Source organism: Lissotriton vulgaris, unplaced genomic scaffold (assembly GCF_964263255.1).
Source record: "Lissotriton vulgaris unplaced genomic scaffold, aLisVul1.2 SCAFFOLD_634, whole genome shotgun sequence".
In the NCBI taxonomy this organism is placed as follows: Eukaryota; Metazoa; Chordata; class Amphibia; order Caudata; family Salamandridae; genus Lissotriton; species Lissotriton vulgaris.
This window is the reverse complement of record NW_028254059.1, coordinates 364587-389822: the sequence shown is the minus strand read 5'-3', so window position 1 is coordinate 389822 and position 25236 is coordinate 364587. Positions and strand designations below refer to the sequence as shown.

The 25236-nt window shown below is 45.5% G+C and overlaps 1 protein-coding gene across 1 annotated transcript in view; it reads left to right on the top strand.

The window, feature by feature from the left end:
- The window catches only part of METRN (meteorin, glial cell differentiation regulator), a 42503-nt gene extending 24480 nt beyond the window's left edge, over positions 1-18023 (top strand). The window contains exons 3-4 of the mRNA XM_086951547.1: positions 10789-10848; positions 12967-18023. Coding sequence (XP_086807673.1) covers positions 10789-10848; positions 12967-13283 — 377 coding nt within the window. The 3' untranslated portion in view covers positions 13284-18023. The remainder of the gene's footprint in view (positions 1-10788; positions 10849-12966) is intronic.
- Positions 18024-25236: the final 7213 nt, after the last annotated feature.

Sequence of the window (25236 nt, the reverse complement as noted above, 5' to 3'; positions counted from 1 at the left end):
TCAAGGAGGATGAGGAGGCAGGTGTCGTTTTGGTCTAGCATTTGGAGTGCGTCGTCGATTATGTGAGTCATAGCAGTTTCTGTACTGTGTCCTGCTCGGAAGCCTGACTGGTGAGGGTTAAGGAGATCAAATTGTTCAATGTGTTTAGTCAATTGTAGTTGTGCGCATTTTTCCAGCAGTTTGGCGAGAGTGGGAATATTGGTAATGGGACGGTAATTGTTGAGATCAGAGGGGTCGGCTGTAGGTTTCTTTAGTAGAGGTGTGACCTGACCAACTTTGAGGGAGTCAGGTATGCTTCCTTGTTGGAGAGAGCTGTTGATAATTTTAGTCCAGAGAGGGAGAAGCAAAGGGGTAAAGTCTTTCACTGCGGTAGCAGGAAGGGGGTCCGTGAGGTGATTGGATGGTTTCAGGGTGCTGAGCAGTTTGCCAATTTCTTCTTCCGAGTATGTGCCAAAGGTTGACCATGTAGCATTGCTTTTTGGTTCAATGGGTGCTAGGCACTGGGGTTTGGAGTAGAGGCTTGCGTCAATGAGGAGATCGTTCTTTATGTTGTCAGTTTTTTGGATAAAGAAGGTAGTGAAGTCTTCGCAGGAGGGTGCCTCCCGCACAGTGTTGAGTGGTTGGGGTTGATCCTTGGATTGTGCTCTGATTAGCTCAAACAGTTTTCTCGGGCGGTTTTTTGCTTGGTCGAGCTGGAGGCTGAAGAAGTCTGCTTTTGAGCGTTTTATTTTCCTGAAGTAGGCGTTTCTCTTTTTCTTCAGATCTTTTAGGTGCATTGCAGAGGGAGCTGATCTCCAGGTACGCTCTGCCATTCGCATGTCTCGTCTATCCTCATTGAGACTCCCGTCGTACCATGGATTGGAGATTTTAGTAGAGACTCTTTTTAGCTGCAAAGGTGCAGCCTCATTAATTATTGAGTTCATAGCAATGAGATAGTGGTCAGTCAAGGTTTGAACGTCCGTAGCGCCAGACGGTGGGAGTAGGAGATTGCAACTGTTAGGGGGCAAAGAGCCTGGGTTGAGTTTTTTCATGTCCCTTTTCCAGACTTTGGGTTTGGAGAATTGTGCCAGGTTAACTTTAACTTTTTCATTGATGAAGAATGTGACAATATGATCTGACCAGTCACTGGGTTGGATGGACTCGAGTTGGATAGAGTCCTCTTAGGAGATGATCAGGTCGAGGATAGAACCTTTCTCGTGGGTCGGGCTGTCGCATATTTGGGTGAGGTTAAGGGCATCGAGGAAATTTTTAAGACTATTTACCACCGCGTCATTGCGATCGTTCCAGTGGAGGTTGAAGTCGCCAAGGTATATTTGGGTGAGCTGCCGTCCGGAATTGGTTGAGATCATATCCATGATTTGTTGGGAAAAGGTGAGGTTGTCCCTGGGTGGATGGTAAATGCTGTGAAGAGAGCATATCGGTTTGCCCTCACTAATAATGTCGAGGCAGATGTATTCCCAGGATGTTGGGGATGGTAGGGAGGTGGAATTGACTTTCAGAACAGAAAGGTTGTTCCTGTAGATGCATGCGATTCCACCACCTATTTTGCCTGATCTGTCGAGCCTGATAATGTGGTAGTTGGGTGCAGGAGCCTCTATTACGGTCCTGCCATAGACACCAGGGGTACATTTTGCCAGGTCTCTGTCTGCTTGGAATATTACATTAACAGTGTTGCTTTTCTGTTTTTTTCTGCTTGGGAAGCAGAGTGGTTTTCCGAGCGATTGTGTTTCTCATTCCATGCCATTGCATACATTCTGCCAGGCATGTGATGGCATGGCTGAAAGGTTGAGGGGGCCCCCTCCACCCAAGAAAGGTTGAGGGTGTATATATATCTTCAATTACGTACATGTGGATTTAGGAATAGTAAATCCATATTGCCTTTTGCACTTACCTTTCAATATTTTGTTATTCGATTTCTGTCCTTTTGTATTTTTATTTGCTGATATTCAGCACTCCAGGCAAAATAGAAATGTGTTTACCATTCAGTTATAAAGGCCATTTAGTTTGAATGTGACGTGGACGAATGGCTGTGTCTAAGGACTTTTCTGTTGTCATTGAACTAGATAGTCGGGCCTCCAGTGCTCGACACACGTAGACGTTTTCCCTAACAGCGTCATATTCCCTTACATTTTCCCGACTAGGGTGGCTGTAGGCTAAGCAAGAGGGATTATGTTTCCCTGTAAATGGTTTAGTGGCTACTGTTGTCCTGTCTGGGAGATGGAAGCAGCAGCTGTTGTTTTGGGAGAGCTGCCCTGGCTCTTGGGGTGTTTATAGGTGGAAGTTACCTAAAACAGGCAGCTGCAGGATCATAGGAAACGGACCACTTCAGAGAACAATGCCTGTGTCTAGAGTTGCATTGCTGCACTTCATTTACACTGTGTCAGTTGTATGACACAATCATGCATGCCTAAACCATGCAAGCCATAACTATGTGGTCTTTACAACGACTGTCTTTAGCACGGATGCCTTTATCATGCATGCCAATGCAATGATTTTCTTTGTAAATACATGATTGGTAAAGGTATATGTGTGGTAAAGATCCCACCCCTGTCCTAAGCCCTAACATTCAACTCTCCTGCTCTGTAATCTACCTGCCCCAGCCCTATTAACTACCCCAGGTCCCTACACTGATACGTAAAATCTGACCCCCTAGCGCAAAACAACGACCCTTGCTCCAGCACCCCTGCCATGAGCCCTAAAACTAGCCCCCATTCCTACAACCTACCCCTCTGAGCCCTGAAAACTGCTCTTCAAGCCCTGAGCCCTAAAACCAGCCCCCTTCCCCCACCTATCTCCGTCGCCCCCAACTTACCATGCCGTGTCCCAGTCCTTCCTGTAGTGATCTTTTCGGTTCCTCTCACCGCCCAGCTGCTCAAACAGCTAGAACGCCGACTGCCTAAATTAAGGTATGTGTGTGGTTAAGACAATCAATGTTCAGCTTGTGGGGAAACAGCAGGCGTGCTTAAGGCCGGTTGTAGAGGCCATTTCCCCACTGTCTCTACCCGAGAAGTCCAAATATTACCCTATCCTCCCAAAAGAATGTACAGATTTTGGGGGCATCTATTTCTCCATGGGGTGGGGTGGTTTCCAGATTTAGGGTTTTTGGGGATTGCCCAAAACGTAAGTAAATTATTTCTGAAGTGATTCCGGCATGTTTTCACCAGAAGAAGTCGGGTACTTTCAGCTTGATGGGGCCAGAATGAACAGGCTTAGGCTCTATTGCATATTTGATAGACAAAGGCCATAAGTTTCAACGGCTAAACCTGGTATAGGAGAGGGGGCAAAGTACCCCCTTCCCCCGAGAGATCAGGTCATATTGAGTATTATAACTAGGACTCCCGGTTTTATGGTATTTATTTTTTTGACCTTTCCGTCTGTATTTATCCATATTTATTATGGGTTTTGTGAAAAAATAAAACTGAAACCGGTATATGTCCGCATTTATTTAACTAATAAATATTCAGTCAAGCTTGAATGCCTGCAAGGTTTCAGTGATATGAACATCTGCAGAAGATAAATCAATGCACTTATATGAAAATTTGCACATTTCAGTATCTGCCTTGTGAATATCTACTGCTGATTAAGCCTCTTTAGTAAAATTCCTTATTTTTTTAACCCCCTTACCTATGAATCCAGACAGCTATTGGCCTGTCAGTCATGGCAAAGTGTATTTAGACATGAAAGGGGTGGTATGCACTCCATTTTTTTCAAGAGTTAATCCAAATCTATCAGCCTCATTTTATCTTGCGTGCAGAACTGGGTAGTGCCTTGCCCTAAAGGCACTCTACATAGTACACCATGGTGGGGAGCGCAGAATCCGCACTCCACTCCCAGACACACTGCGTTAATGGATATTAAATCCAACCTACTAATCACCATTTCACATTATTCAAAATTTGTCCATTTAAATCCGCGTTGAAAAAAAACGTGGATTTAAATGGACAATTTTGAATAATGTGAAATGGTGATTAGGAGGTTGGATTTAATATCCATTAACGCAGTGCGTCTGGGAGTGGAGTGCGGATTCTGCGCTCCCCATCAAAGTGTATTTGGAGTCACTCAAATAGCACTCCATTTCCGTTTTTATCCACATTTAAAAATAAATACAGACAAGAAAATAAATGTTTTTCTGTCTGTATTTATCTGTAAAAACCGAGAACAGGGAGCCTAAATTTAACATGTCAACTTCGTTACTCCTTTTCTGGTAGCAGAGACACACCTACACATTCTTCTTTCACCCAGACTTCACCTGGCCCACCGTTTGACTTCCGCACTGCACTTGTCCATGGGCTGCCAATGCTGTCAGTCTGTGCATACAATGGAGATTACTGCACTAACACCTGTTACTTATGCATGCTGGGCTTGCATTCAGGTTTGTGAAGCTGTACTGGTTTTCCCTGTCTGACGCGGTTTAGCACAATTTTTCAAGGGACATATATGTTTATGGTATTTCTGTGGCTCAAACCTAGTTAAAAGGCAGCAGAGCACTACTCATAGTCAAAGGCAGAAATACAGTCAACAAGTGATTGGTGGGGTAGCAGTGTCCTGGGAGCAGAAGTGCACGGTCACTGCATTGTGATCAGGGCCGCTGGAATTAGATGTCAGCGGAAGTCCAAATTGTGCAGCAGAGTTGACTAAATTATGCAGCGAGAAAGGGCACATTATGCGGCATAATGCAGCACATTTTCTGATCCATATGATTATGGCACAGATTAACACATCTGGTCAAAGGTTTCACCTCAGTACCAATTTAACTCCGCGATAAAGCAATGGGCAACCGAAAAGGGGACCAGTCACCCTTTGCATAGGGCCTTCCACTGTGCAGCACTATGTGTCACTGCGTTTTGAGTAACTTTTGATTCATTTGAACTAGAGTTGTTAAAAACTAGATTATGCAGCAGAGGATGGTTATGTAACATGCGTCAAATCCATAATTATGCTGAAAGCGTCACAGCGCAATGTGCATAATTTCAGTGGGCCTGGTTGTGATATAGTGCTCTATAAAGAGGTCCATCTTCGGAGTTTTCTAGACTGGAGCAGCGCTGGGGTGGTCCTGATGGAAACTGGGATGTTGTCCCAATCGGGGTGCATAGCAGGTTTTCTTTTTACAGGTCTTTCCTTCCTTTCTGGTGATGTCCTGGCTGCAAGTGTGCTGAGAGCCACAGGAAATGGTATGTTTGTCAGGCTGGTGGTTGTGATGAGATTATAAGTGACTTCTTGAGTAACCCTTGTTCCAGATTGGATTTACAACGTCGCGTGTGGAAGGTGTCCCCTTTACACCGGAAGGGAAAGATGTGGGGCTGCTTTAAGACGGGGTTCACGGTGGCACAAAATGTGAGCAGCTGCGCCACATAATTATTTCTGCTAAACTCCGAATGGCAGTTAAATGTTGCTAATAAGGTTTAGAAGTGCAGACTGTGTGATTTGTCCTTGCGGGCAAACAGCCCCCAAGCCCATGAAATGGCTGCCACCGTTCTTTCATGCTCCCTCCCCCATCCAAACCCCTATCCCCAAGCAGCAGAGTAAACAAAAGTTTGGAGTGTCCTGCTGGCCTAATCTCCGTTCACCCCCAGGCCAGATAAGGCCGCCTTGTTGCCATGGGGACCGAGGGCTCTCCGTCACAGGCTTTGGACCTTTCACTGGTTCCAGCGGCGGATAAGGCGCCCTCCTGGTTACCATGGCGCTTTAACTAGGGCTTTGGGCCCGTCTCTGCGGCAGTATTCGTATTGTTGGGTTTCTAGATGTTTCAGGACAGAGCCGTTTTTATTGGGGAAGGGAAAACGCATGGTCACGCTTGGGCCAGCAGCACCATGAACAAAGTTGAAGAGACGGTTACAGCAAATCGAGTCTGCCGCTTCCAGGGCGTTCCTTTGTGCAGAGCATGGGTACTCTCAAATATTTTCCCAGGGGCCCCAAAGTATGGCACTGTGCTTCACTAGAAACGTGTGAGAACTGGTCGTATTAACTTTCTCTTTTTCTTATGTAAGATGCCTTTTTAGTGAAGCAAGGGGTCGTGCGCATATGATCCCAAATTTTGTCTTACCGACCTGTTATCTTCTTAGGAGCTGTGAGGGCGTTTGCTGTTTCCACTGTCCCATCCCCCAAAGATCACAACGCCAGAGCCTACTGTCCTCTGTTTTAGCCTAGGATGTGTCGGTATGCCGGGACTGTCCCACTGGATTCAAGCTAGCCTGGCTGATGAGGGGTGATACCCTGAAATGGGTCCCAGAATGCTTTTTTCTCGCCTAGGGAGGTCCTGGCTTGGCAGTTCGGGCTGGACTTTTCCCAAGAGGAATAGCCTTAATGCATTTTTGCGTATGGTTGGGTATAAACTGGGGTGGCATGGTGAGCAAAATAACGATGGATTTAGCCCAGATCTCTTGACTTGGGGTGAATTTTTGATTTGCATTCCATCCATGATTTGTGTGTCTTTAACTTACAAATGAATGCCAGGGAGTCAGGAAAGGGCGTGGCCTTGGAGGGGTGAGGCCTCATGCCTAAAGCTACCTAGGAGGAACTCTGCCCTTCACCATGCCCCTCCCCCCTGAAAAATAAAAACAAAGGGTCTTTGAGGCTGTCACAGATGTCCTGGGTGTTTTCACACCTCTTAATGTTCATCAGTTTCTTACAGCCTCCCGAGAACGAGCTGAAAATCCTCTGTTTACAGTGGAATTTAGCTCGATTTTCCTGCCACTGTGTGATTTCAGCTCCTCACCGTGTGGCCGTGTGATGGGAGCCGAAATCGAGACACACGGTGGCACTATATGAGTTGGCTGGTATGCTACTCGGTCTTGCCCTCTGCAACCCTTCCAGAAGTTCTTAGACACACTGTTCCCAATCATATCTTGACTCACTCGTCTTTTTTTCTGAGTAAAGCTAGATACTGAGTGAGATTTGCAAGTTTAGCACAGGCGGCAGAAAAAGAAGCAATATCTACAGTTAGGGACGTAATTTAGTCAGTAAGATTGGGAGTGTGTGAGCTTCAGGTTTTCCAACAATCGGGCTGGCATACAGTGTTAAAATACATTATACCACAAGCAAGGCGCATGAGAAGGGTTACAAGGGGCAATGGAAAGGGAGACAAAAGTGGAATGGTATTCATTAAAGACACTGAGGCTAGCATTGTGCATGTAGCTTTTATTGCCAGCTCCTCGCAGCACTTCAAAATAAACATCACCAACACTAAAATTCAGAATTCGAATGTCCTCTAAGCCTGTATAACTCATCACAGCAACCATATTCCTCTTTTATCTACTGCTCCTTGACAGAGAAGTACTGTATGAATGTGGATGTAAACCTGAGGTTCTGTAGCCTGTGTCTTTCAGGTTACGTTTTAACCACATCGCTGCGGCGGTTATTTTTCCGCTGTGTGGCTTTTTTCGAAAAGCCGAGTTAGATGACGAGCTCAGCTAGTCATCCGCACACGACCACCGTGGCTGACGAGCTGAGCTCGTCATCAGCAGCGAAGGGGTTAAATAGATGAGTATCCTGGTGTCCTGAGATTAATGGACTATGGTTGTTGGCAATTAGAATGTTCATGTTGGTTTTTTAGTTCGAGCCTAGCGGCAGCCCGTATACACTGCTCGATCTGCGAGACATGCTGTAGTAGGGTATGCTACGCAACCCTTGTCCACTCTCATCCATATTTGTCATTGGCTTTGTGTCATTGTCCTTCCTAAATTCTGGCTTCTGATTAGTAAGTAAGGTTTTTAGGCCCTCCTTGGTAGCGCCTTGTCTCCATTTGTTACCGCCCATAAGAATGGGACCTTTTACTGGTCATGCTACACGGCCTTCTTTATCATGTCTAACTGCACTATTTTGTTTATTTTTTTTATTTCCAGCGCTGTCCGCTTTCACTTTAACGGCTGCGCTTGTTTATTTAATTCATTTGCAAAGCAGGCCGCTTTCACTTTTGTGGCCGCACTTATTTATTCAATTAATTTGCAGCGCGGTCCGCTCACTTTAGTGTCGGCGCTTGGTTATTTTATTAATTTGCTGTTATCTCCTGTGTGGAGTGGCACAGGTGGGGGCTAGAGCCAGGCACTTCACTCGAGGCTTGGTTCTGTTGTGGTGAAAGATAGGCACTTTTACCTAAACAATCATTTGCAATGCAATAGGTCTTGCATTTACCCGAGTTTGAGCTATTGACATTGCAAATGACAATGCCTTTTATTTTTGTTTTTGTTTTTAAAACACAAATTGAAGGCATTGTCATTTAGCGTGCCAATTGCTTAAACTCGCGCTATTGCATTGCAAATGCTTGTTACATTTTCACTGGAGCTTGTAAGTTAGCATAAACCCAGTTTATGGGTTTGGAGCTTTTCGATAAGTACTTTGTTTTGGGTAGTTTGTGATTTCTAAAAATAAAAGAAATTAACAGTTACCGCGGAGCACTAGAGGTTGCATCAAGCTTGTGCGTGGCAGCGGTAACTGCTTTCAGGCACCGTACTGTGCTTGTACATGCCTTCCATTGGTTGCACGGGACATTTGTAGGTTTCTTGCGGGCATCTATGGAACAGGGCTTTATTGGCCTGAGGCGTCCTTAGTGGTCATCGTGATGTTGTCAGGCACCCGTAGAGTCCGCGAGAGTTTCGTACAAAAGGATTTCTAAGTGAGAGAATACACAATATTTTGTAAAATAACCGAAATTTTTGAAGAATTGCAAAACACAGAGGGAATAAGTGAGTGCATTTTTTTGTCTGTTTGTATGCAAAAATCCCTGGTGAAATCTGATAAACCACCTGTACCCAACTATTTACCAGAAAATACATTTATTAGGGGGTGTGAAATCCCAGCTACGCCTCTACCTGTAGTCCAAAGAACCTAAGCAGTTGGAGCCTGTCTGTGTGAACAATTGCGTTCTTTCAAGGTGTGCTAGATGGGCCCTTCTTTGTCAACCAAAGCTTACTCTGAAAAGTGGTTGAATGTCAACATATCTAAATTTAAAGGAACAACCCTACCAACATCAAAGCATGGCTCGATTAACCCAAACCTTAGTGCGAAATAAAATAGAGAAACTAGGGAGAGAAAGCACTGGCATCTGATGTCCTCTCGTTTAAACTAGGAAAATCTCTTGTTTATTAAAATGACTGGATGGAGACCATGTATTTTACAAGCATCACACTTCTCAGGAGCACATGTGGCGGGTGCAACAAATTGTTTTAATTCAGAAGAACTTGGCTAATTGTAGTACTTCCAAGGGAACTCCCATAGCAAGGACAGTTTACCTTGGACACATTGATTGACAACTACAGCTTAGAAGTAGGCATGCTTAAGGGAATTACTTTTCAGTATGAACCCATTTTACATTCTTATGTTGTGCATTTCACCACCTAATGGTTTTGTCTGGAAATGTCCTCATGATAAATAGTTTCATCATTTGGTGTCTGCTATAGTTGCAGGTAGTGGGTAGGCGTAGCCATGAAATTCTGCTCCCCTAGTCCAGTTTGCAGAGTTTTTCCAGCTTCATGTAGCATCTGAAGTTCTGGAAAACTCCACGGAGTGGAGTTATTTCCTCGCTCACGATTGCCACGTTAAGTGAATGAGCAAGGAAAATCTTACTCCAGACCCCCTCCCAGTTGAGATTTCTCATAATGGGCGGTCGCGGCTAGTCCCTACCGATCGCGTTGAGAAACCTTCTGTTTGCTTTGAGGAAGCTACCCCTTGAGTAGAACATCTACTCGAGTGGCAGAAAGAAGCAGCGCCCTCTTGCGTTGAGCATGATGCTGTTCGCACTGATTTACAATTCGGGACAAACACCCAGTGCTTAAAAATCAGCTAGAACTGCGCGGCATAACACACTCCGCTGCTAGCGGAACTTCGAGTAGGGCAGAGGGTTTTTTTCAGTCACTTCCAGAGTTCCGGAATGAGGAACTCCGCCCGTGCCCAGCAATGAGACTATCACAGTGTCGACTATAAGCCCACTATGCCCCAGTTATTGTTCTGATGAATAGTACCTCAGCGATATGTTCTGTTGAAATAACTGATGATCTACATTGCGTTTTTGTGTATTTGCATTTATGTAGTGTTTGATATATATTGATGGCTATTTAGATGTTCTCTTGATCAAACAGCATGTAGGCAAAATCTAATATGTCGATCATTGGTAAGTGAACTTCACTTACCTAGGTACAATGGGACGAGATCAGGAAGGGAGAACAATCTGGGGTCCTGGCAAAGATTTTTCAAATACAAAATATTATTTCATCTAAATATCATGGAATGTCCATTTGTTTCTATTGATTTCTTAGTTGCACCATACCATGCCACTCAAACGAAATGGGTCTTAATAAACATATAGGACAACCTCGCTACTGTGAGAAGTCATTGCTTACTTCATCACAGACTCCATGTTACAATCGCTCGCTTACAAAGGAAAACAACATGGCTGAAGTTTGCAACATTTATTTATATTTGTATTAGTAGCTGTACAGCCCTTTATAAACCCTTGGAAGGATCAAGCACTTATGAGACTTTAACTCCCTGAAAGGACTTGCCCTCTGTTGTTCTGGTTACATTATTTTGTTAATAAATTGTACTCATTGGAAGAACAACATGGCAGATCTGACTTTAGAAATATGGTATTTATTGTCTGGTTGGGTGGGGGCATCATAACCGCTAGAGAGTAAGCCACATGCGTGTGATAATTGCACTAGTGTGTATGAGGGTGAACCTTTTTTAGCCATCTACCCAGTGCTGCATCTGAAGTACCGCTTGCTCGTTGGGTTGCAGAATTGTCTCTTAAGGTTGTGTTGTGCAGCAGGTTTGAACTGTTCTCTTGTCCCACAGGGGTCTGCCGGCCGTGCAACGACACTGAGATCCTGATGGCGGTCTGCACAAGTGACTTCGGTGAGTAAACAGGCCGTGCCGGCCATTTATAATCCCTTCCGGTTGATCCCTTTCCTTCTAAGTTTAAAAGTAAATTTTATTTGGTAAATCTGCAAAACGAGATTCAATAAGGCATGGAATAGTCAATAAGCATATAATGATAATGTTAAAATATAAGAGCAAACCTGAAATGGAAGGAGAGAAAGGGAGGGGGAAGTTGTTCCCTTTCTTACCCCGGATGTTATAACTAACACAACTCTAGAACCAGGATGGACTTCATGCTTTTGACTCTGTTGGAGAATTCTTGTCTAGTGAGAACAGCAGGGCTGTGCAATAGGGCCCCCTGCAGTTTATATATACCCAGTTTGTTTGAGTTTCTGGAGAGGCACAGTGGCATTGGTGGGGTTGTATATTTCAATATTAATGACAAATATTTCGACCTATCAAAATACGGTGACCAAAATATCCACTTCCGTCCTATCCTTTGGCAAGCATAGGGTAGTTGATTGACTGCTCCTAATTCACATCTATACACTTTGAGGTGGATGTATATGAAATGGCTAACCCTAATTGATGTGGTCCTGAGGTGTTGTAGGGACAGACCAATTCTCGAAGCGGCAACAGTTGCATCGGTGTTTTCGGCCTTCACTTGATCATGTCTGTATCTTCGTTCGCCTACTTTTAACTTTATCTGAGGGGATTTAGGAGTTTCATTTTTTGAGGCCGTTGCTGATTACGGTTCACTCTGGCCAGTTTTTCCTTAAGAAAGGCTAGTTTCCTCCGTGGCCTGAGGGGTCAGAGCTCCTGCCACTGGGAGTTTGTGGTTGCCATGGAGATGAGGCGTCTGTGGATGAACTGGCCTGTGGGCTAAATAAATCCTGTCTTTCTTGACTAACTGGGTAACCTTAGACAGCTGAAGCTCGGGTTAAACGCATTCTTCAAGGGCTCTGCAGTGCTGAAAGCCACCTGGACTCTCCGAAGATACCCCACCCACCAATCCGTCACACGCTCCAATCGGCCGCCATGCCGGGGCTGGTATGGAAAGCATGTTTGCTCTCGGACTGGAGTGGGTCACATGACGAACTGGAATGAAATCTGGGCAGGTTGCCCAGGGCCACGCAGGGGTCAGTGCTGCCTTTTAAGACGTCACCGACTCTAAAGCTTATCTTTCCCGCAAGAACCAGTTTCTGGTCGCATGTACCATGACAGCGGGTTTAAGGGGTTTCCATGACGTAGCTGCCAGCCTTTTGATTGGTCAGCTTCTCGCATGCCATGTAAGGAGACTATGGTGACATAAGTGGGTTCTAGGCCTCGAATGAGCCAACCCAATTTTTTTACATAGGATAAATGTTGTCTAATTCTTAAAAACCCGTTCCTAGAACGAAAATATCTTTCTCCCCGGCCAGTCTGCTTGTTACACCTGCTTAGCATCTGTCCTGCCTGGGCTAAATCCATAACACTGATCACTTCCGGCTTTTCAAACGGTGTCGAGGACACATGTTCTGACTCGAGAAACCCACTTACTTCCCTTACATTCTTTTGTGTAACTGATGTTCGCCTCCCCCAACTCTCTTCACTCCACACAGCGGCAGGCTTTGTTGTGGTGTCTCTAGCAGCATGTGTGGTAGTGTTGCTGCCAGGCATGATGGACACTCCACGTTTCTTATTTGTACGCCAGTTACGAAGAAGTACACAACATTGGTTAGCAAGGGAGGTGGGATGGGTGCGAGAGCGAGCAGGGGAGAAACCGGCATAAGGTGGAGGCAGAGAGCAGGTATTTTTCTCCATTGGCGAATCAGGGCTCGATAACCATGATGGCCTCATAGGCTGAGACCCAGGGATTCCTGATCCTAAGAAGTGTTATGTTTTCGCATGTTGTGATGGGATGGATTCGGAGTGGCCACTCCGCTTGCCTGTGGTCTGTGGTTTGGTGAGCTGGGACAATTCTCAAGTTGCGTTTCATGATGTGGGGTGGAAGGATATTCTTTGTCTTCTGAGCAGAGGTTCTAGTCCGGAAATGTGGTGAGGGCCCCCCTGGTTTTTGAATGTTTTTTGGCTTGTGTGCAGTGATTTGATAGAGCCGATGTAGGTAGCGGTGATTTGTGACACTAACTTATCCTCTTCCTTTGCCTTCCATAGTTATCCGTGGAAACATCCGGACAGTGTCCAACGACGCAGACTTGCAGGAATCCGTGATCAGCGTCAGTGCTACCAAGATCCATCGACAGAAGTTCACCTTGTTCCAGCCTGTTGGAAACTCTTTACGCTCAACAGGTAGCATCCGGACACTCTTGCGCTGTGGCGTGAAGCCGGGGCCCGGCAACTTCCTCTTCATGGGCTGGGTGCACTTTGGAGAGGCCTGGCTCGGCTGTGCCCCCCGCCACAAGGACTTCCGGCGGGTGTACGAGGCCGCCCAGCAGGCCCATCAGAACCCTTGTGAGGTGGTACTGGACTGATGCAAGCATGGACTTCATTTTGTGGATTTCTTGTCCCCGCTCTGCCAGGCCCCATCTCTCTGGAGGATGTTCTCCCTAGAGAATGCGTTGTGACCACATTATCCAGATTTGACAACCCCAAGTTGGACTTTATTCATAGGCTGAGCATGGAACTGCGCCCGCCGCTCCTGCTGCTGTAACTGGAAAGTCTTCACCGAAAGATGGTTTGCATTCCCAGGACCAATGGTTTCTGGAGAAAGGATTGGACACTGGCTCTACCAGTTTCATGACCATGCGTTATCAGAGATAATTGGGCTGGCCTGGATTTCCAAGGAGGACCACCGTTTATCATTCATGTGTACAGAGACTGCACAGAGAGACACTAGATCAGTGCCTCGTAGGGTGATTGGTTGTAAGGTCTCACTCTTGAGTGCTAGACTGCAGTGTTGAGTACATTTAAGGCAAGCATTGTATGTTACATACGCTAATTGCCTTTGTTGGTGTCCAGGATTCTTTCGTTGCGTATTTTAGGCTATGAGCGATGACCAATGGGGAGAAAGGGCCAGTGTTGTGAATGGAAGAGGTGTTAGAGGTACTCCATCAATGCAATAATAATTATATGAATTCTGTTGTTTTACAGAACTGGAACATTTTTCTGAAATGGAAGTCAAATATGGGGGCTTTTTGGGCTTACGTGCGATCATAGTGAGTCATAATTACTTCAACCTAGCCAATGCCCAAATGCAAAATATAAGGAACACAAACACTTCTGCACCCATCCACTAGATGGCCCAATAATGCACATCTTTTGAATCTAGAAAAGATACAAAGCAAAAAAAAAACATTTACAGATGACTAGCTAGTTTCACAAAGGTTCACATATACTTATTACATTGATTCCAACTAGAGAATACTGTTCCGGAAAGCGGCTGTGGGGTTTGCAACGTTTCTTCAGCTCTAACCCTTCTCTGCACGCTGGGGTGTTCCCTGCCACTTGCTGTTTGGCCCAATTCTTCGCTGATTCTGTGTGTCTATTCCCACCACCATTCGAGAATGTCTGCAGTCCGCTCTATTTCCATGGTCCCCATCCTATAAACATGGTAGATATCATGGTCTCCCTCTAATGTTGAGAGATAGCGGTGATGCAGATTCCAAATGGCACGTGAAATCGAAGACCAGAACCTCACTGGATTGACCACCACCTTGAATGACTTCAGAGAAAGAAGATCATGTGTAATGAAGGTGTAGCACAATTTAAAAACATGCTCAACAAGCAGCTATTTCCCATTACTAGCTTTTCCCTGCTCCCACTCTGATGCAGTGTCCTGAACTTTCTAAATTAGGTCATTGTGAACTCGCCTTGCAAAGCCCATGAAAACTAAGGTATTCTGTTTGTGTATTTTTATATGAAACTCTAGGAAATTGTGCAATTTAGCTATTGGGAGATTCTCATGCTAGCAGTTGGACATCTTTGGGACCTGACTGGAGGGGGTGGTGGGGGGGGGGGGGGACTTGGGCATCACACAGTAGATGAGTGGTTCAAAGCTGAGAGTGAAATATATATTATGGGATCGGGAATGGATGGATGAAAGATAGGTGAATGTGCAGAGGATGTTATGGGAGGGCCAGAAGAGGTGTTAAAGAACTGGCAAAGAGCGCAAATGCTAGAAAGGATGTCCAGCATGACAGATTCTAAGTAATGGAATCTGTATGCCTGAAAGTGAGATAAAAGGGTCAAGCAAGTGTAGTTCTGTATATTGTAATCAAGAGAGGGTTGAACGGTGTAGCACAATAGTATGTGGCAAAATTGAGGTGGTTCTGGGAATCGTAGTTCTGCACATCTAATACAGTGCTAGTACTTATGTGTACTGTGGTGAGATGAAAGGGTTCTGAAAAATGTAGTCTTTAGTAACCCGTGAGGAAATAGCTACTTATTGGGAAGTGCAGCTGCTCTGTACCCTATAGGATGACAGCACAGACTGTGTGATAGTGAATTCCTAAGAGGTCAACGACCACAATGACTGGGTAATTCAGTACTTCAGCGACTTCCATGCCACAGTATACTGGAGAGTGTAATTCTTTCTACATCGAGGTGATGCAAAAAAGTCTCTAGGTCAATCTGCTATGAGAATGTGTTTTTAAATCAAGAAAGCTTGGCTGCTCCTCAGATGCCACACATTCGCTGCCTGTGATAACCTATATATAGCCTTAAGTTTCCCTCCTTAGTGTAGCAGTGAATTCATACGTGTGGTCAAATAACAGGAAATTCAGTTTCTTCACAGTTGCTTCTTAGTCACATAATTTTTTTTCTGCTGTTCACTTGCCCACCTTTCTCCCCAGTGGCCTAACTTCCCCTCCCAACCTGCCTCCGAAAAGGTAGATGGGTCATTTGGGCATTCATTTTCCAGAAAGATCCATGATAAGTTGCAGAGCCCTGCTTTCTTTTCGAATGACCTAAATATGTTTGCTGGAATCTTGTTATATTGAATACTATGAGATACTGAAATGATTTACCGCTGCTTTTGCACATGTCACTATTGTTGTTTTCCAACCGTACCATTTTCCTCTTTTATAAGGCATGTCTCCTGATAGAAGAAGTACGTACAGGTTAGGCTTCCAGTTATTGTCTCCTCAGAGTAATGTGACAACCTCTATAGATTACAACAGTGGTTGTATCCTGCAACCAATTGCTCTTGTGGCTTTTTGCAAGCACAAACATGATTTTCTGATTGCCTTGTAGGACACAAGATTTGTCTGGTCTCCCATATGTCCAAAGTCTCAGCCCTGACCTCCAGTGTTGCCAAGCTTAGTTCCGCAAGTTCTATATAGGACATGGCTTGTGCTGGTCTCCTGTACGCTCAAGACATGTCGGTTTGTGGCTCTACACTCTACATTGGATTTCATGCATGCCACAAGACATTTGTATTCTTTATGTATGTGTTAAAGATTCAGATCCTGTCTCGTGTATGATCATCACAACTCTGCCTTTTATGATTGTTCAATCCTCGCTCTGGTCTACTGGCCAAGGTTAGCAAAGCAGTTTTCTTTCCTCTTAATAGGCCAGACCCACAGATTTCTCATGTGTTAGCAAAGTCTTATGGAGTTGTTCTGTGTGGCAAAAGACTCAATCCAAGCCTCCAATATGTTATGAGGCTGCGCTGGGCTTCCTGTGTTGTCTAAATTTTCGGTCTGGGTCTTTGGTCAAGCTAAAACTCTTCTGTAGTACCAAACTCAACTTCGACAGCAAAAACGAGACCAGGATTTTTTCCAACAGGTTCTGGGGGAACAAGGGCTTCCATTAGTTCTTTGCTTTGAGTAAGCTTTATACAAACTATATTCTGTCCCCCACAACCATGTGCCTCCCCCCAAGATAAAAGAGAATGAATAAGATCTCTCGGACAGGTCACTTAGTATTGCTGAGTCCGTTTACTTGTAAGCCTACCTACTCAGCCTAGCTATGGCTTCAGTGCTTTCTGTCCTTTATAAGTTTTCCACTATGTGCACTAAAGTTCTACCCATACCAAACTTTTTTTTAAAAGATACTGAAATTGCAATATTTTATTAAATTCATGTTTTTTATGAACTTGTATATATTATATATTTTATGTAACATATTTCTAAACTTGAGGGAAAACACGCGTCGGAACAGAGTTGAAGAAAAGCCTGTTCCATAAAATAGATTGCTATATTTTCTCCTTTGACAATACCCAGTCAGCTTTAGTCTCCTGAAATGTGGATCAGGAAGTAAGAAAAGAAAATGTGTGACTTCATTGCATAAGGTATTATATTTTGCAGGTGTACCATTACCTCATTCCTCTGAAATACACTTAAGGGTTTTGATTGCTGCTCTTGCTAAGGTGTGAATGTTGGAGGATCAAAAATGGAGTCACTCAAGGAGATTTTGCTGATAAAGACACAGCCCCCTTTGTTCTGTGCTAATTTTTCCAATTTTGTTTTGCTCCATTTTTGCTTGTTCTTAGGCCTTACTGGCATTGCTGCTGTCTGCTAGACGTTCTCTCGTTATGTTTTTTACATTATACACGAGAGTGGGCTGTGGCCATGTCTAGAGGGAGTATTTCACTGTCCCCATACTCGTGACTTTTTCATAAATCATTCCGCTCCACAGGAAATGCGTCCTTTGGAATTCATGAGGGTCTGTTTTACATCTGAATAGGACACTCCAATATAAACCCTTTATCAAGTTCAATTCTTTATCTCAAATAAGCATAATATCTGGAAATCTTTTATTTTTGTGCTAATTTATGACAATGCGAACAGGTCTTCAACTCATGCAAACTGCATTTGTTCTTGCCGTTGTCCTACTTAAGTACATTAAAGTCTGAGTTGTTGGCTTTGCCAATGATTGTTTTACATTCCGGCTTCCTGGTCCACAATTGCAAGACTAAGGCTAGGATGGAGGGGTGCTAGAGCTTTTGCGGTCCTGTCCTTCCAGGACTCATTGGCTCTGCCACTACTTTCCATAATGACTGCTATGGTCAGTCAGGGTTTCTTTATAAATATGACCTTTATTGTAATGCTGGAACACTGCCAGGCCTCAGAGGCTCTATGTTTTTGTTGTGTTTGTGCTGTCTTGTAGATTTTGTACATATCCATGTCGACAATGTCATTAAGAGAAGCTATGTTAGTGTTTATTTTTCTGTATGATAGTTGGAATATTGAGTATTGACAGCATTTCTACTTGTTTTTATTTTTTTCATGTTGCAAAATGTTTTCTAATTAAAAATTGTATTTTTAGCTGTCCTCTGCCTGTGGTTTTCATTTGATCTTAGAAGGAGCGAAGTGGTCATTTAAGCACTACTCCCTACAGTTCTGACACTGTACCTCAATTTTGTTAACAGTAGTCCCTCTTTTACATAACACAAGCGTCTCTTCAGAAAGTGCTTGGAAAAAGGCACTGGAGCTTGGTTGGAGCTGCATGGTATGCACAAATATCAACAGCAAAGTTCACTAACCATCTGAGCTTTTGTGTCCTTTAGTCCAGTGGTGGGACCATCCACTGTTAGTCTCGCCTAAGCAGCGCATGCTGTGTCTAGGATATGGGCTTAAAAAAACTTCCATCTTTTTCTTTGGTTCCTTTTGCTGGCTGCTAGAGAGATTTTCCTCCTGTGCTGAGTCTCATTTATTCCCATTGTTCATGACGAGCTCTCGTCATGAGCACAGGAGCACTGTACTGCATGACGAGCTGAGCTCGTCATGAGCATGGAAGGGGTTAAGAAATGTTGGCTTTTCACTGGTGAATACACTCAGTAGTACCTCCTTTTTAAACATTTTGTATCCTCCCATGAGGACTGCCCATGTCACATGTGTTCTTACTGTTCAGGTTATTTTATACTTTGAGAGAACTCTTTTTAGGTCTCGGCTGACGATAACAGTGTACATGCGCTGCTCTCCGCATTCAAAAGGTTCTTGAAATCAATACAGTTGAGGAAGGGGACTTGAATCCTCACCCCCTCTTCCCATTGAATAGGGTCATATTTCAGGCTAAACGCTAGCTTTCTATTGTAGAGGAGGCTTCTTGGTCCATCCTAGTTACCCCCCTGTCCACTTTTGGGCCCTCCCACCGGAACTGAATCGTTTACTGGCGGAGTTACACACCCCCCTTTATAACTCAGTAAGCACTATTTTAATTTCATTTTCAGCACGGTACTGATGACAGTGCACCACAGTCTGTTTGTGTTTGTTTTTATTTTTATTTAACTTTGAAACTGAGCGCAGTGCCCCTTAACGGACACCGCGCTTGGATTATTTATATATTTCTTAACTTTGACACCGAGCGCAGCGCCCGCTTCAAGGACACCACGCTCAGTGTTGAAGTTAAGAAATATATAAAGATACCAAGCGCGGTGTCCGTGAAGTTGCGCCGCACTCATCTTTAAACTTAAGCATTTGAAATGCAATCGGACCTATTGCATAGCAAATGCTTGTTTTTAGTCCTTCCTCTCTTTCAAGTGATTGGGGTGTGATTTGTTTTCAGTGCGGACCACTACAGCGGCGCTGGTGCTCCTGACAGGAGTGTACACATCACTTCGGATTTTTAGCATTAGCACGCAGCTAGCTATCTGACTGGACATAAACAGGATCAATATATTGTAGCTGTTGGGAGATCGTGAACATTTCTTGGCCTAATTTCTCACGTTTTTATGGGCAACGGGGCATTTTGTATCTTCCTGTTAGGATTTGAGCAACACCTCCCTCCATGTACTGCTTTGATCCAGTGGGCGGTGCCTGATAACTCCGCGTGCACCAGACATAGGTAAAAGTGTCTGCGAACACCAATGCGACGGCCTTTGTCGAGGTAGAGGGTGGAGCATGAGTAGGAAAGAATCCTTGAGTTCAGAGTAGGCAGCATCGAGATAGATTGTCTCCACAGGAGGAGCTGCAGGGGAATAGTGAGTAAGATGGCTGCTAAAGTCCAGGGCCCTGAGTGATAGCCTGAGGGGGGGCCTGTAGGTGAGTCACATTGGGTACGAGAGGGGGGCGGGAAAGAAAATCAGAGAGAATTGCATATCTCTGGGGTGTTAGAATCTGAGTACTGGAAACAGTACATAATAAACTAGACGTGTTGTGTTTGGGTTTATGCTTTTTAGGGTGGCGTGGGCGGGGGGGGGGAGATCAGTCTGCCTGGTTCCGTTGTATGTTTGTGTCTATTTGTTAAAGGTGGTCATATCTATATTTCATAGGGTGATGTCAGAAGTAGTATATGTGTTCATTGTTTTGCTGATGGAGGGGATCATCTCCTAATATCATTGCATACTACTGGGTGAGATTGAGCCTAAAGGTCTTGATTAGCTGTATACGAATATGCAGGTGGGAGATGGGGTGTCGATGTGTGAATATCTGATGTTCTATCGTGGTCGCATTGTTTCACCTCTGGTTGATAATGACGTATCATTTTTGTATTCATAGATTATCATTTTGGGGGTGCCTGAACTATCCTTAGGGTAAAGGCGAGGTAGATAGGTGGTTGTTTGTTAATTTTGCTTTGTTGTGGGGTACTGAGAACAGTTGGTGTATCGCTTATGGTGAGTGTGGATAAAGATATGTGCGCCCTTGGTTTATTACTTTTTATTATATGTATTGGAAACTACTCTAAATAGGTTATAAGTGTTAGAGCTAGTTGAGCTAGTTGGATGAGAGGCAACATATGAGTACATGTTACGTATACACATTCAATTAGACAACATTAGTTTTGTGCCGTTATTGGTCTTTTATATCCAGATGTTATTGGTATGCAAAGGATGAGACCAGCCAATGCTTTTCGCCCAAACATGGACTTCTTCAGGGCAAAGTTCTACCGCCAGCGTATCACCAGATACGCTGGCGGTAGGACGCGCACAGGACACGGCTCCCTCACGTCGTTGCTGACACTGCGACTTAAGGTCCTCTTGCTTTCCTTGGGACTCATTCTCCACCACGAGAATTTCTCATACTGTGATTAGAAACTGCTGAATCTTCTTTCTGGAAACCTTTGATACAGTACTTACCATTACTATATCCCTGAAGAAGCCCATGTGGGCAATATAAATCTCCAATTTTGTGACTAGTCCTAGTAGGGCAGTCCTCTAGGACACAGCTGCTTGTTCTATAAGAAAACAGGTTATAAGTGTATATATTGGGGCAAAATGTAGGGTATCACATCTGCGTTCACTCGCACCAGGTTAATTGGGAGCCATCCAGTTATGTTAAATATTGTTTAATTTTTAAGAAAAATGCTTCCATTGTGTAACGTCTATAGCAAGAACATTAATAAAATCTCGGAAATTAAAACTAATCGCTATAAAGCAGACCTCTAACGTTTACATTTTACTTCTGTTTAAAGCATATCATTTTCTGGATTTAGCTAGTCTTCGCATACTCATTTTTGCACTTTCAGCTAGCTTTTCCTATGGCGCCGCAAACAGTGTTGTAAGTGGCTGACGTAGTAGTATTATGTGTTTTTGAAATGGTATTAAAGTTAATGTTATCTACTGCATTGTGATCGGATTTGATGGCCTTTAGTGTTTTGTCTGTGGTTTTGTCATTCAGGCATATTTCTGTCAGAAAGGACACTGTTCAAGACCATGGCTAATGAATGAGATTGTGTCGTTGGCTCCCACAACGCCTAGTAACGTGGTTAAGTGCTGTGACGTCACACGTTGCGACCGTTCGATAGTTCTCTGATAAGTAACAATAGAGCAGGAAACACTTTTCTTGGTGCTGTATGCAACTTGAAGGTCTTTCTCTATTCAAATCAAGCAGGGCTGACTCGACTTTCAGCCTACTAAGACTTAGGTTCAGTAAATGCGCGATATTTTGAGTTTACTTAACTCCTAAGACATGATGAAATGAATCGGCAGTTTGCAAAGAGAAGCAACACTAAAAGGTGCAAATTATGGTGGCAATTAGGCGCACAACGCCCAGAGGACTCAAAGTGCTTCAGCAGCACCTCAAACACCGCTAGGTTTCGGTAAAAATAAAAGCCAGGTCAGCTAAAGAAGGAGGCCTTGGCTTTGCCCCACATTCTTATTACGGGTGAGTCCAGAGGCAGGTCAACGGACAAGCAGTAAATCGCCTGATACTTCTTCCTGCACGTAAAATGTGGTATTTAAGGAGAGGCACACTTCCTACTGAGTCCCCCTGTGTGTTTATGTTTACATAGAAATTTGACTACTAGGCGATGTAGATTAAGTACAAATCTTACACTATACAACGCTGGTAGGCCATTGCGCCATAGAGTAAGGCTAACCTCCACACAAATCAGACATTTCTTAATGCAAGCACCACAAGTGACCTCTGTGGGTGACTCTGAATGTAGTGCAGTGGTGGTCCGACTGGGGGTACTCGCTCCTCTTCGTCGCCGGCTCCGGCACGGACGTCATCGATGACTCTGGTCTCGACGCTGCGAGACCCCCATAAATCCATGCATGGATCCCAGCCGATGTCTGGTGGCCTCGTTCGACCTCCATCGACATCTACGGCATTGCCACCGGCGTCGGCGGTTCCATGGCCGACGCCGCCCCCGGCTTCCACCCCCGACGTGAGACTGTGCTGGACCGGTGACGATTGACACCGATACCATTACCGATGAGGAATTTCTATCCCTTTTTCCATCCGCCTCCCTCTTTTCCGCCTGCTGGGCAGTTTGGGGAGGACTGCAAGGACTGGGAGGGGTCTGAGTACCTCTCGCAGCCCAGTGTGAGTTAGACCCGGACTGGGAAGAGGATTTGGAGGATGCAGTTGACCTGGATTTTACTCTAGAACCTGGGACACTGTCTCCTTCTACTGTGTCTATGGAGGAAGGTGGTACATATTCTGTGGTGTTGCGTAGAGCAGCCGAGGCTCTCCATCTCGAGCTCCCTACGGTGGCCGTCAGGACTAATATCCTGACAGAAGTGCTTCAGCTGGAGTCTTCCTCTATGGAGCCGCTGCTGCCCTTTAATGACGCACTTGGGCACCTGGTCCAGGCCCAACACAGGGGCTCCTGTGGATAAGAACGTGGCCCAACGCCATCGCCCGGCTTTTGGGCGACCCCATCTTCCTCTCCCAACACCCTACCCCTGAGAGCTTGGTTGTCCAGGCCTCTGCGTCCCCAAGCGCATTCCCTTCCGCACCACCGGACTGGGAATCCAAGAAACTGGAACAGTTTGGGAAGAAAATGTTTACTTTCGCCAGTTCAGGGCTTTGCGGTCTGTGAGCATTGCATGCCTCTTGGGCCGTTATTCCCATTCTGTGTGGGACACGGTTGCGCAGGTGCTGCCTCAGTGTCCGGAGGAGGCCTGGACGGTGCTCTCCCAAGCTATTACTGAGGGGAAAGACGCAGCCAAGTTCACAAATTGTTGTGGCCTCGACACTGCCTACTTGCTGGGCAGAGTGATTTCCACGATAGTGGCACTACGCCGCCACGTTTGCTGAGGACAACTGGCTTTTCCGGGGATGTCCAGAACACTCTGATGGACATGCCCGTTGATGGCACTCCTTTTTGGCTACAAGTCATTTCGTGCGTTGGAGCGTTTTAAGGACTCATGGGATATGGCCAAGTCCTTAGGCCTTTCAGCCACGCACACTCCTGCTTTTCGCTCCTTTCATGGCCAAGGAAGGGGCGCCCCAACACGTTCATTTCAGAGCCACAGGCCTGCGCAGCAACAGTCTCAGTGCAGCTGTGGACGTGGGACCCACAGAGGTGGGTCATGGGGCCAGCGGGCGGGTCAGTCCAACACCTTCCCTGCCGCCACTGCCTCCAAACCTTCTTAGTCCGGTGTTTCAGGCCCACCAAATGCCTATGGGGGCAGGATACGCCATCACCTCCTCCACTGGCATACCAACACCTCGGACAGGTGGGTTTTGGAGATAGTCTGAAGGGGCTACTTCCTCCCCTTCAAAACTAGCCCACCAGCCATGCCACCACAGTGCCACCGCTTGTCAGAGGATCACTTGACACTTCTCCAGCAGGCTGTTACGGCTCTCTTGGCCAAGGGGGCCATCAAGCGCGTTCCGATGCCAGAAGTAGGTCGTGGTTGTTACTCCCACTACTTCTTGGTTCCAAAGAAGGACAAAGGCCCACGTCCCATCTTAGACCTTCGGAACGTCAATCGCTTCCTCTGGAAGGAGAAGTTCAAGATGCTCACGCTTGCTCAGGTCTTGTCTGCCCTAGACCCGCATGACTGGATGGTGGCGTTGGACTTGCAGGACGCTTATTTTCATATCCACGTCCTGCTGGCCCACCAGCGTTACCTACGGTTCATGGTATGCCACGGGTACTTTCAGTTCACTGTGCTCCCCTTTGGCCTTACTAGCTCCCCTCGGGTGTTCATGAAAGTGATGGCTGTGGTTGCATCTCATCTGCGTAGATCAAGTGTTTCAGTCTTCCCCTATCTTGACAACTGGCTGTAGAAGGCGGGCTCGACGCAGGCAGTCTTCTCCCACCTCCAGAGCACGGCCGACCTCCTGCATTTGCTGCGGTTCTCCATCAACGTGCCGAAGTCGCACCTGATTCCCTCTCAGAGGCTTCTCTTCATCAGAGCGGTTCTGTACACAGTGCAGTTTTGGGTTTATCCTCCTGAACAGCGAGACCGGGACATTCGGGCTATGATTTTGATCTTTCGGCCCTTGTCCTGGGTTTCGGTCAGGATGACATTGAGGCTGCTGGGCCTCATGGCCTCCTGCATCCTGCTGACCAATCATGCCAGATGGCATATGTGGGCTCTTCAGTGGGACCTGAAGTTCCAGTGGACACAGCATCAAGGACACCTTTCCGAGTCCTTCCAGATCTCGAAGGGCACTGCGCAACAGTTGCAGTGGTGGCTCACAAATCAGCATTGGGTCAGTGGCAGATCACTCTCGCTTCCCCAACCGGAGCACACAGTGGTGACAGATGCGTCCCTCCTAGGATGGTGCGGCCACATGGGAGAGGCAAAGATCAGAGGCCTCTGGTCTCCGGCGGAGTCCAGGCTCCATAACAACCTTCTGGAGCTCCGGGCGATCCTACTTGCAATAAAAGCATTCCTTCCTTCTGTCAAGGGGAGAGTAGTGCAGTTCTTCATGGACAACACCACCGCCATGTGGTATTGCAACAAGGAGGGCAGGTTGGGGTCGTGCACCCTATGTCAGAAGGCTCTGCGTCTCTGATCATGACTGGAAAGTCAAGGCATTTCCTTGACGGTTCATTTCATTTCATTAATCTTTATTTCGCCAATTGCCATAAAGGATGAACATAAAATTGCATACAGACCAAGATCAGACATCCATGTTACAACAATATCGGAATAGCATACAAATAAAACAGGAAAATGCCCCAATACATAGCAGCCTATAGTGTAAAGACAATCAATAGATCAATACTAATTAATTATTTGGACGATCAATTTAGGTAAAAAGCGAGACAATTCTATATAAAAGTTAGATTCTAGTAAAAGTGGCCACTACAGAAGAGTTGCACACTCAATAGTACATGATTTGGTCAGAGATGGGGTGTCCT